Here is a 13,316-nt window from a genome sequence, read left to right as displayed (position 1 = left end):
CTAGGGGGATGGATGCGGTAGCAACACAAGCACTTAGCTACAAGGTCTTTAATGTTAGAGCTCTGGTGTGTGTGTGTGTGTGTGTGTGTGTGTGTGTGTGTGTGTGTGTGTGTGTGTGTGTGTGTGTGTGTGTGTGTGTGTGTGTGTGTGTGTGTGTGTGTGTGTGTGTTCCATAATTGGGCTTCTGTGTATGTGTGAGTGTTAAAGGAAAATACCACTCAAAAACAATATTTTGGTATTTGTTTCATTAGTCCGTAGATTTTTGAGTGGTATGTTCCTTTAAAACCTCTCTGGGATAGGGTCTAGTTTCCTGAATTTCTGCCTGACTGACATGCCCAAAGTAAACTGCCTGTTACTCAGGCCCAGAAGCCAGGATATGCATAAAATTGGTAGAATTGGATAGAAAACACTTTGAAGTTTCTAAAACTGTTAAAATAATGTCTGTGACTAACAGAATGTATATGGCAAGCGAAAATCTGAAGAAAATCCAACCGAAAATATATATATTTTTTAGCTCCCAGGCTCTTATAATGGGAACCTATTGTTTCTATGTAAATCCATCTCCCAGATTGCGATTCCTATGGCTTCCACTAGATGTCAACAGTCTTTATTCAAGGATTCAGGCTTGTTTTTGTCTTTCGGCGCGCAAGGGAGATGGCGCGCGCTTACTAATTTTTATAGTTTGTTTACATTTTAGAGTAACTGAGGATTAAATAGAAACGTCGTTTGACTTGTTTGGATGAAGTTTAGCGGTAGCTTTTTGGACTCCTTTGTCTGCGTGTTGAACAAGTGGATTACTGAAATCGTTGGTGCCAACTAAAATGACTTTTTGGGATATAAAGAAGGATTTTATCTAACAAAATGACCATTCATGTTGTAGCTGGGACCCTTGGGATTGCAACAGAGGAAGATCTTCAAAGTAAGTGATTTATTTAATCGCTATTTGTGACTTTATAAAGCCTGTGCTGGTTGAAAAACATGTTGATGTGGGGCACCGTCCTCAGACAATCGCATGGCATGCTTTCGCCGTAAAGCCTTTTTGAAATCGGAGAATGCAGTTAGAATAACAAGAATTAAAGCTTTTAAATGATATAAGATACTTGAATGTTCATGAATGTTTAATATTAAGATTATTTACTTGAATTCCAACTCCAATTTCACCGGATGTTGTCGACTGGTGTCCCGCTAAACAGAAAATTCTAATCGGAAAAACCTCCAAGAGAAGACAGCAATAGACATCCACTCAACATGTACATATGTAGGATTTAAATTGATCAGTATTTTGTTGCTGAGACTTTTCCTGCAATGCAAGAAATGCAAACTTGTAATGTATTTGAGTTTTAAAAAGGCTTCTAAATTCTGTAATTTCCACTTTGACATTTCAGGCTTGATTTGCCCTATTGAAAAATGTATCAACCCTTACAAAAATGTCCATTAACTATAATTCACATTTCCTGATGCTGCAGGGATATTTTCCTGCTATAGCAATCTGTCTCAAATTAAGATACTACATCTGTAGACTCACTTCAGAGGAAGTGTGACATTGAGGTGACACTTAAGGACTTGGGAACAGACACTTTAGTCACACACACACCACACACACACACACACACACACACACACACACACACACACACACACACACACACACACACACACACACACACACACACACACACACACACACACACACACACACACACACACCTCGCACGTACGCAAACTCACTCACTCACTCGTAGGAGGTGTGGTACATCCCTCTCAACAACTGCACATTTACATTCTCAGACTCTCAGCTGCATAAACAGACTATCCAGGGGCATTCAAAAAGTGGCGAGGGATACCATGATGAGGGGGAGGGGGATCATGACAGGTAAACCACCACATGGCCTAGGGGCGTCACCTTTATCTGAATGTAAACTCTTTCAAAAATGTGTCAAGTAGTGACTTATGTCATTAACATCTAAACTGAAAATACATGACATTGTATTTACTTAATGATTATGCTCAAATGTGGCTTTTGACGCTTCTGATTTCAATTTTCATCAACTGTTGATTTGCTGAGTAGCTATCAGCATTCAGGCTGAGCAGCCATTTTAAATGGACATTGTCCTCTGGCTGTGAATTCTCCTTTCATCTCCATGTGATAGTGTGAAGAAGGCTCAATCAACAGCTGATGAATCACTGAGGCGATAACCGCACAGGAATCCCCTCAACACACACATTTGACAACACATACAGTGCATTCGGAAAGAATTCAGACCTCATGACTTTTTCCACATTTTGTTACAGCCTTATTCTAAAAATGATCAAATAGTTTTTTCCCCTCATCAATCTACACACAATACCCAATAATGGCAAAGTGAAAACAAGTTTCTATAATTTTTTGCAAATGTATAAAACAGAAAAGCAGAAATTCCTTATTTAGATAAGTATTCAGAGCTCAGGTGAAGCCTGTTTCCATTGATCATCCTTGAGATGTTTCTACAACTTGATTGGAGTCCATCTGTGGTCAATTAAATTGATTGGACATGATTTGGACAGGCACACACCTGTCTACTGTATATAAGGTCTCACAGTTGACAGAGCATGTCAGAGCAAAAACCAATCCATGAGGTTGAAGGAATTGTCCATAGAGCTCTGAGACAGGATTGTGTCGCGGCACAGATCAGGGGAAGGGTACCAAAGATTTCTGCAGCAATGAAGGTCCCCAAGAACACCCGTGATCTCCATTATTCTTAAATGGAAGACGTTTGAAACCACCAAGACTCTTCCTAGAGCTGGCCACCCAGCCAAACTGAGCAATCGTGGGAGAAGGGCCTTGGTCAGGGACGTGACCAAGAACCCGACGATCACTTCGGGACAAGTCTCTGAATGTCTTTGAGTGGCCCAGCCAGAGCCTGAACTTAAACCCGATCGATAATCTCTGGAGAGACCTGAAAATAGCTGTGCAGCAATGCTCCTCATCCAACCTGACAGAGCTTGAGAGGATCTGCAGAGAAGAATGTGTGAAACTCCCCAAATACAGGTGTGCCAATTATGTGTTATTATGGGGTATTGTGTGTAGATTGATGAGGAGAAATAGCTATATAATCTGTTTTAGAATAAGGCTGTAACTTAACAAAATTTGGAAAAAGACAAAGGGTCTGAATACTTTATGAATGCAACATACACGCACCATCTTACATTTAATTCAAAACAGGCAGTGAGCTATTTTATTGAGAATGCTTGTCTAAAATGAAAATGACCTATGTGACATTGAAACATACAAGGATAGAACATGACATTAGACATTTTAATAAAAGTCAATCACAGCAGCAGCACCGTCAGAGGCTCCATGTGTCGCATGTGAAGTGGGAGATTTCTAATCAATGCAAATGGATTTACAATTACAGAATTAAGTTGGCTAAAATGAGAAGCAGTAGGCTACAATGGTCTCCCAACAGGTAGGCTGTTTTAATATGAACACCTGTGCTGAAACAACAGAGTCCACCGCCTCTCCTGAGTCCCGACTCCCCATTGAAGTTGAAAATAAAATAAAATGTTTCTTTAAAACACTTGTATTTCGACTAGCTGGATAGATATAGATTCTATTATTCAAATTGTGAAATCATTTCAAACGCCTATCTGACACCTCTGTTAAAAGTCTATGGGAGAGTGAATGGCAAGTATGGGCTTGTGGCTTCAGCCATGTTTGATAGCCATGAGGCCATAGAATTAAGGCTAATGACATTGACATGAGGTGCCACTGTACTGTATGCTGCAGGGTCATCCATGTACAGTATAAGAAAAACAATTATTGCATTACGCCACACTACCCCTACAATGAACAAAAAACTCTTTGTCTTTGGATTATAAAGGTTAGCATAATAGAGCTACAGCAAATGAAAATGTGTATTTAGAGTTCATAGCAGTCACAGCCAAGAATGGGAAACAAAAGAATCCCACATTTTTGAGACATTCTCTTTTTCAACAGTGTTCATGGATCCAATTTACGTAAAATAGGGAAACTCCATAAAGCAGCATTACTAATTCTAGTTTGATCAAATCTCTGCACTGCTAGAACACATGACATGGGATTCCCCATTCACAACACAAAGACATTCTCAATATTAACAACAAAGATAAGAAGATAGAGGGTAAAAAACAAAGACAGGAAACAGTAAATCAAGGGTTGTTTGGTTACTTACAGGTTCTTGGATTTCTTAGACTTCTTGGACCCGTCGGGGCCAACGTCACAGCTGCATGGGGATCCGGCGCTGAGCTGAAGGGAGAGTAGGGAGAGCACACACTGCATCATCCAGTCTCCCCAGTCACAGCAGAGATGGGCCCCTAGAGCCTCACACTGGGCCCCTAAAGCCACTAGTCCCTCCTGTGCCACTATTTCCTAGGCTAAAGTATGCAGTGTGATGGAGGTAAAGGGTATCTAGTCCAGACACAGCCAGCCCCCACTCTGGCTAATCCTCAACAGCACCCCAGCACATACTCCTACACATACTCCTGGCCTCTCTCTGTGTGTGAATGTGTGGCTGACCGAGAGTGAATGCATGTGTGTGTGTGAGTGAGGGTGGCCTACGCTGTGCATGTGTGAGTATGTGTGAGAGAGTCAAGTTGTGTTTGTGTGTGAGTTTGTGTGTGAAAAGAGTGTGACACCAGTCTGGTAGCCCTGGCCCCAATTAAGCCTAAACCTAAGCCTATAGGCTCCAGTGTCACATTACACTTCCTGAGCCCCTCTGTCTCTGATTGGCTGAGAAAGAAAAGAGGGGGAGGAGTGGAAGAGGGATCATTTTCCGGTAATCTGCTGGTCCGAGACTGTCCTGGGGGAGGTGGAGGTTTCTCTGTGTGTGTGTGTGTGTGTGTGTGTGTGTGTGTGTGTGTGTGTGTGTGTGTGTGTGTGTGTGTGTGTGTGTGTGTGTGTGTGTGTGTGTGTGTGTGTGTTATTGGACTGAAACAATAAGTGCTTCTCTCTGCAATAGTCTCATTGGGAACCCATTTCCCCATACATTAGGTACAGTATAGTTTCTTTCCCCACCCTGTGTCTCAAAGTGACAAATGAGAATAACAACACAGACACTGACTAAAAAAGCACTAAATTGTGCTATTGAACCAAGAGTTGGCAAGGAGTTCACAGCCATTGAACCTGTGCTGTGTACATAGTTGAGGTCAGTGCCATCTTAAAACAAAATCAAAGTCAAACTGAAGCTGTAATGCCTCCTACCCACCTATTCAACAAATCCCCGTCTAAAGCACACATAATCTATTTGCTTGTACCCTGTGTAGTGTTTTGATCATAGCCAGATTTCAGATACTGAGCTGGCGAGTTCCCTTGACACTGCTAAAGGTGTCACTGAAAGTAGAGCTACTGAGATGCCGACCAAAACAACAAAAAGCGCCTGTAAACTAGAGTCTAAAGATCAACGTTATCTGCATACAAAATGACAAGTACTAACTATTCTCTGTCCTAAAGTATGATTACAGACAATGAGGAACTGCTGTATGACTGGCTTACCTAAGCTCAGTGTATGTATCTAAACTGAATAAAAATATAAACGCAACATGTAAAGTGTTGGTCCCATGTTTCATGAGCTGAAATAAAGGTCCCAGAAATATTCCATACGCACAAAACACTTATTTATCTCAAATTTGGAGCATCCCTGTTAGTGAGCATTTGTCCTTTGCCAAGATAATCGATTCACCTGACGGGTGTGGCATATCAAGAAGCTGATTAAACGGCATGATCATTACACAGATGCACTTTGTGCTGGGGACAATGAAAGGCCACTCTAAACTGTGCACTTTTGTCACACAACACATTGCCACAGATGTCTCAAGTTGAGGGAGCGTACAATTGGCATGCTTACTGCAGGATTGTTCACCAGAGCTGTTGCCAGAGAATTGAATGTTCATTTCTCTACCATAAGCCACCTCCAACGTTGTTTTAGAGAATTTGGCAGGACGTCCAAACGGACTCACAAATGCAGACCCCTTGTATGGCGTCGAGGGGGTGAGTGGTTTGCTGATGTAAACATTGTGAACATTGCTTCCCATGGTTGCGGTGGGGTTATGGTATTGGCAGGCATAAACTACGGACAACGATCACCATTGCATTTATTGAAGGCAATTTGAATGCACAGAAATACCGTGGCGAGATCCTGAGGCCCATTGTGAGGCCCATTTTTTATAAGGTATCTGCGATCAACAGACGTATATCTATATTCCCTGTCGTGAAATCCATAGATTAGGGCCAGATTAATTTATTTCAATTGACTGATTTCCTCATACTGTATGAAGTGTAACTCAGTTAAAATCGTTGAAAATGTTGCATTTATGTTCAGTTCAATGTACATGTGTATGTCTGTGTAGGTCATTAAAAGCCTCCTGTCCACCTCCAAGCCCCAGATGCTCAAGGCTGACAAACATACACAAACGCATGGACACACACACACACACACACACACACACACGCACACACGCACACACGCACACACTTGTGCAACAACCAGATCCCAATGAGGTCAGTAGGGTCAGCAGCAACATCAAAATAAAGTGTTTAATCTTAGTGTGGGAACATGAGAACCAGGGTGCCCCAGACCCCAGGGAGCTGTCTGCCAGGCCTTGCCCCAGTAACCAGAGAGGATGGGGGGGGAATCAGGCCAACCCAGTCCTCCTGCTATTTACCCACAGGGTTTACTGCAGGAATAGCTAATCCAGAGGTCATAACTCCACATTACTGACCACAGACACAGGGGAATATGGTTTGCTTCTGTCCGCCTGCCTCTCTCTCACACACACACACACACACACACACACACACACACACACACACACACACACACACACACTCACGCTATAGCCTTCAGCGGGGATCTCCAAATGAAGACACACAATGAGGTTCTAGCCATTGAGAGGAGGTCCTCAGGTTACAGGCCCCTTCATACCATAAAGCACTCAACGCCAGGCTCATGTGACGCTTTGAAACAACCCTCCAACTGCAATTAAGACCCATTACAACCTACAGGAACACATGGACTCCCTTCTATTGTGTCTCTTAAAGGGAATGTTTATGGGTTTCCTACTACATGTAACTTGATCATTTGTTATCATAAGGACAGAGCTTTCCAATTTTCTGAACTTCCTGTAACCTGATGATAAAGGGGAATTTTTCACATAATGTAGGATGCTGTCTGGTGACGTGATGCAGACCTAGTTTAGGGCTGTAATTTCTTGCTGCCTTGAAGGTGTGTTGTTTTTCATAAGAGGAACATGGCAACATAACCTAAAAGTACTTACTGACTGAATAGCTATAGACAGACAAAATACAATAGCATGTTAAACTACCAGCCCTCACATTCTCATGTTAGATTTAGATGTTCATCCATGTTGCTCAAACATCAAACTTCGAAGTTGTTCCAAATGTCAAATTCCGTACTGCTTAAAGATACATTTAGGCATTAACGCTACATTGTAAAGGTAAGGGTTAAGGTTTGGGATAGGATTACAAAAATATCAAAAACAACTATATCAAAAACGTTCTATTGCTGGATTCAAACTTGCAACTTTTGAAATCAGAGGCAGATGCTTAAACCCATCCACCATGCCCAAGCAAAACCAAAATCAACTTGAAGTTAACAGCGTTCACTGTTGCCCCTAGTGGCTGGTTTACACATAATCTCTCAACGTCCTCTGACATGGATGGACGTCAAATACTGACTTGTATCACGGGTGATAAGATACTGTATACAGTGTATTCGGAAAGTATTCAGACCTCTTGATTTTTACCACATTTTGTTACGTTACAGCCTTATTCTAAAATGGAATAAATAGCTTTTTTCCCCTCATCAATCTACACAGAATACCCCATAATGACAAAGCAAAAACAGCTTTTTAGAAATGTTTGCAAATGTATAAATTAACAACAACTGAAATATCACAATTACATAAGTATTCAGACCCTTTACCCAGAACACAGTGTTAAAGCACTTTTGGCAGCAATTACAGCCTCGAGTCTTCTTAGGTATGACGCTACAAGCTTGGCACACCTGTATTTGTGGAATTTCTCCCATTCTTCTCTGCAGATCCTCTCAAGCTCTGTCATGTTAGATGGGGAGCATCGCTGCACATTTATTTTCAGGTCACTCCAAAGATGTTCGATCCGATTCAAGACCGGGCTCTGGCTGGGCCACTCAAGGACATTCTGAGACTTGACAATTGGGTTCTTGGTCACCTCCTTGACCAAGGCCCTTCTCCCCCGACCACTCAGTTTGGAAGAGGAATTGTCTTGATGGTTGCAAACCTCTTCCATTTAATAATGATGGAGGCCACTGTTTTCTTGGTGACCTTCAAAGCTGCAGACATTTTTTTGTACTCTTCCCCAGATTTGTGCCTCGAAACAATCCTGTCTCGGAGCTCTACGGACAATTCCTTCGACCTCATTGCTTGGTTTTTGCTCTGATATGCACTGTTAACAGTGGGACCATATATAGACTGGTGTGTGCCTTTCCAAATCATGTCCAATCAATTGAATTTACCACAGGTGGACTTCAATCAAGTTGTAGAAACATCTCAAGGATGATTAATGGAAACAAGATGCACCCTGCTCAATTTCGAGTGTCATAGCAAATGGTCTGAATACTTATGTAAATAAGGTATTTATTTTTTTACATTTGCAAAAAAACATTTTCACTGTCATTATGGGGTTTTGTGTGTAGATTGATGAGGAAAAATATTATTTAATCCATTTTAGAATAAGGCTGTAATGTAACAAAATGTGGAAAATATCCAATTGTCTGAATACTTTCCGATTGCACTGTATTTAACCTTTGTCGCACATACCTACCTATATCCTGAATACTTACTAGATAGTAATGTTTTATATGACATAAGAAGAAATGATCCATATGCTAACAATGAAAGTATTGGTTTTAAGATTGAAATACAGGTATAACAATTGGAATTGGTGATCAATTGTTCATGTTAAATAAAGTCTGTGAAGAATGTGAAGCCTGAACCCCTCCCCAGCCCCTCACACAGTGGCATAGCAGTCTGCTCAGGACATAGGAACAACAGCAGGGTCAGATCCAGTCTCTCTATATACTGTAACCCTGAGCCCCAATGTCTACACAGCAGTGGTCAACAGCAGAAACAAACTCTCACGTGCTCCACTGAGGACAGACACCAGTGGGCCTGTACCCCCAGGCCAAGGGGCTCAAAGCCAGAAACACACTGAAGGGCTGTGGGCAAGAGGTCTGATGGGTTTGGTCGATGGGGGGCTGATCGGTCGCAAACAATGCATATACAGTTGAAGTCGTTTACATACACCTTAGCCAAACACATTTTAACTCAGTTTTTCACAATTCCTGACATTTAATAATAGTAAAAATTCCCTGTCAGATAGGATCACCACTTTATTTTAAGAATGTGAAATGTCAGAATAATAGAAGAGAGAATGGTTTATTTTAGCTTTTATTTCTTTAATCACATTCCCAGTGGGTCAGAAGTTTACATACACTCAATTAGTATTTGGTAGCATTGCCTTTAAATTGTTAAACTTGGGTCAAACGTTTCGGGTATCGTTCCACAAGCTTCCCACAATAAGTTGAGTGAATTTTGTCCATTCCTCCTGACAGAGCTGTTGTAACTGAGTCAGGTTTGTAGGCCTCCTTGCTCGCACATGCTTTTTAAGTTCTGCCAGCAAATGTTCTATAGGATTGAGGTCAGGGCTTTGTGATGTTCGCTCCAATACCTTGACTTTGTTGTCCTTACCCTCTCTTGGGTAGGGGACAGTATTTTCACGTCCGGATGAAAAGCGTGCCCAGAGTAAACTGCCTGCTACTCAGGCCCAGATGCTAGGATATGCATATTGTTAGTAGATTTGGATAGAAAACACTCTGAAATTTCTACAACTGTTTGAATGATGACTGTGAGTATAACAAAACTCATATGGCAGGCAAAAACCTGAGAAAAAATCCAACCAGGAAGTGGGAAATCTCTTTGCTTATCCAAGATACAGTGGAAATTGGGTCATATTGCACTCCCCAAGGCTTCCACTAGATGTCAACAGTCTTTAGAATCTTGTTTGAGGCTTCTACTGTGAAGTGGGGGTGAATGAGAGGGGAATGAATCAGAGGTCTGCCAGAGAGCCACGAGCTGACCAGGCGTGTTCACGTGAGAGAGTTAGCTTGCATTCCATTGCATTTCTGAAGACAAAGGAATTCTCCTGTTGGAACATTATTGAAGATTTATGTTAAAAACATCCAAAAGATTGATTCTATACATCGTTTGACATGTTTCTACGGACTGTAACGGAACCTTTTGACTTTCGTCTGCACCTAGTGATCGCGCGTCATGAATTTTTAATACTGGGCTAAACGAGTGAACAAAAAGGAGGTATTTGGACATAAATGATGGAGTTCATCGAACAAAACAAACATTTATTGTGGAACTGGGATTCCTGGGAGTGAAGATCATCAAAGGTAAGTGAATATTTATCAAGTTTTTTAAAAATCTGACACAGCGGTTGCATTAAGGAGAAGTGGATCTAAAATTCCATGCATAACAGTTGTATCTTTTAGCAATGTTTATTATGACTATTTCTGTAAATTGATGTGGCTCTCTGCAAAATCAACGGATGTTTTGGAACTACTGAACATAACGCGCCAATGTAAACTCAGATTTTTGGATATAAATATGAACTTTACCGACCAAAACATACATGTATTGTGTAACATGAAGTCCTATGAGTGTCACCTGATGAAGATCATCAAAGGTTAGTGATTCATTTTATCTCTATTTCTGCTTTTTGTGACTTCTCTCTTTGGCTGGAAAAATGGCTGTGTTTTTCTGTGACTTGGCTCTGACCTAACATAATCGTTTGGTGTGCTTTCGTCGTAAAGCCTTTTTGAAATCGGAACACTGTGGCTGGATTTACAAAAAGTCTATCTTTAAAATGGTGTAAAATACTTGTATGTTTGAGGAATTTTAATTATGGGATTCTGTTGTTTTGAATTTGGCGCCCTGCAGTTTCACTGGCTGTTGACAAGGTGAGACGCTACCGTCCCACATACCCTAGAGAGGTTAAACCATTTTGCCACAACTTTGGAAGTATGCTTGGGGTCATTGTCCATTTGGAAGACCCATTCGCGACCGAGCTTTAACTTCTTGACTGATGTCTTGAGATGTTGCTTCAAAATATCCACATAGTTTTCTCTCCTCATGATGCTATCTATTTTGTGAAGTGCACCAGTCCCTCCTACGGCAAAGCACCCCCACAACATGATGCTGCCACCCCCGTTCTTCACGGTTGGGATGGTGTTCTTCGGCTTGCAAGCATCCCCCTTTTTCCTCCAAACATAACGATGGTGATTATGGCCAAACAGTTCTATTTTTGTTTCATCAGACCAGAGGACATTTCTCCAAAAGGTACGATCTTTGTCCCCATGTGCAGTTGCAAACCGTAGTCTGGCTTTTTTATGGTGGTTTTGGAATAGTGGCTTAATCCTTGCTGAGTGGCCTTTCAGGTTATGTAGATATAGGACTTGTTTTACTGTGGACATAGATACTTGTGTACCTGTTTCCTCCAGCATCTTCACAAGGTCCTTGCTTTTGTTCTGGGATTGATTTGCACTTTTCGCACCAAAGTACGTTCGTCTCTAGGAGACAGAGCGCGTCTCCTTTCTGAGCGGTATGACGGCTGCGTGGTCCCATGGTGTTTATACTTGCGTACTATTGTTTATACAGATGAACGTGGTACCTTCAGGCGTTTGGAAATTGTTTACAAGGATGAACCAGACTTGTGGAGGTCTACATTTTTTCTCTGAGGATTTGACTGATTTATTTTAATTTTCCCATGATGTCAAGCAAAGAGGCACTGAGTTTGAAGGTAGGCCTTGCAATACATCCACAGGTACACCTCCAATTGACTCAAATGATGTCAATTAGCCTAACAGAAGCTTCTTAAGCCATGACATCATTTTCTGGAATTTTCCAAGCTGTTTAAAGGCACAGTCAACTTAGTGTATGTAAACTTCTGACCCACTGGAATTGTGATACAGTGAATTATAAGTGAAATAATCTGTCTGTAAACAATTGTTGGAAAAATTACTTGTGTCATGCACAAAGTAGATGTCCAAACCGACTTAACAAAACTATAGTTTGTTAACAAGAAATTTGTGGAGTGGTTGAAAAACAAGTCTTAATGACTCCAACCTAAGTGTATGTAAACTTCCGACTTCAACTCTACATACTCACACTCATTTATGAACACATCACATACACACCCACCCAAGATGGCACTAACAGGGATGGTCGACATCTTACGAGTTCCAAACTGACTTTGCTATTTAGTGACTTTTTTGTGTTTATTGAGAAAAAAATACATTGGTAAATGCTATTATCACATTTGACCGCCTAGCACTTTGGACATCAGATCGACAGTTACTAACCCCGATTTCAACAGCAAATCCGACTCTGACTCAGCTGTTCCCTTGTTCACACCAGACCCTATTCCTTTGTTTCATGGGCTGGCGTCCTGGTGAGACTGAGACGAAGAGTAAATCGACCAACACGCCCCTCCGTTTTATTGGCAAATGTTCAGTCACTTGAGAATAAGATGGATGAGCTTCGTTTGAGAGTTTCCTATCAGAGAGACTAGAAAACAACAATATTATATGCTTTGAAGATACTTGGCTGGCTGAATCTATGAACATAGAACTAAGTAGTTTCTCCATGTAGCGACACGATCGAACGACAGCTTTCTCGGGCAAGTCCAAAGGGGGAGGGTTATGCCTCTTCATAAACAACAACTGGTGCTCTGATTTCAGTGTGAAAGAAATCTCAAGCTTTTTCTCACCTGATATAGAATATCTCATGGTAAGCTACACAGCTTTTTATCTACCAAGAGAGTTCTCATCCATAATTATCACAACTTTCTACATCCCACCACAAGCCAACACCACTTTGGCACTTACAAACTATATGGGGCATAAACAAACAAGAAACTGCACATCCAGAGGCAGTGTTTCTTGTGGGCAAAGACTTTAACACCAGGGGACTTAAAACCATGCTAAATCAATTCTACCAACATGTCTCCTGCACCACAAGGGGTGCTAAAACTCTAGAGAACTTTTATTCTACCCACATAAATGCATATAAGGCACTCCCTCGCCCTCCCTTCGGCAAATCAGACCACAACTCTATCCTCCTGCTTCCACAACTTTATCCTCCTGTACCAGTGATGCGCTCAATAAGGAAGTGGTCTGATGAAGCAGATACAAGGCTATAAAACTGTTTTGCAGGTACAGACTGGGACATGTTCCGGG

General features: G+C 41.5%; 1 protein-coding gene across 3 annotated transcripts in view; it reads right to left on the bottom strand.

Annotated features, from left to right (window-relative positions):
- LOC120025803 (regulator of G-protein signaling 3-like) overlaps positions 1-13,316 on the bottom strand; it is a 40,620-nt gene that overhangs the window by 16,834 nt on the left and 10,470 nt on the right. Inside the window, exon 2 of one of the 3 annotated variants that reach the window (XM_038970477.1) lies at positions 4,191-4,264. In XM_038970477.1, the coding sequence (XP_038826405.1) occupies positions 4,191-4,264 (74 nt within the window). Of the gene's footprint in view, positions 1-4,190; positions 4,320-13,316 lie in introns of those variants that run through there. The other 2 variants (XM_038970475.1, XM_038970474.1) reach the window with 2 other exon arrangements.

The sequence above is a fragment of the Salvelinus namaycush genome, chromosome 31 (assembly GCF_016432855.1).
Source record: "Salvelinus namaycush isolate Seneca chromosome 31, SaNama_1.0, whole genome shotgun sequence".
Taxonomy (NCBI): Eukaryota; Metazoa; Chordata; class Actinopteri; order Salmoniformes; family Salmonidae; genus Salvelinus; species Salvelinus namaycush.
This window is presented reverse-complemented; position numbering and strand designations above follow the sequence as displayed.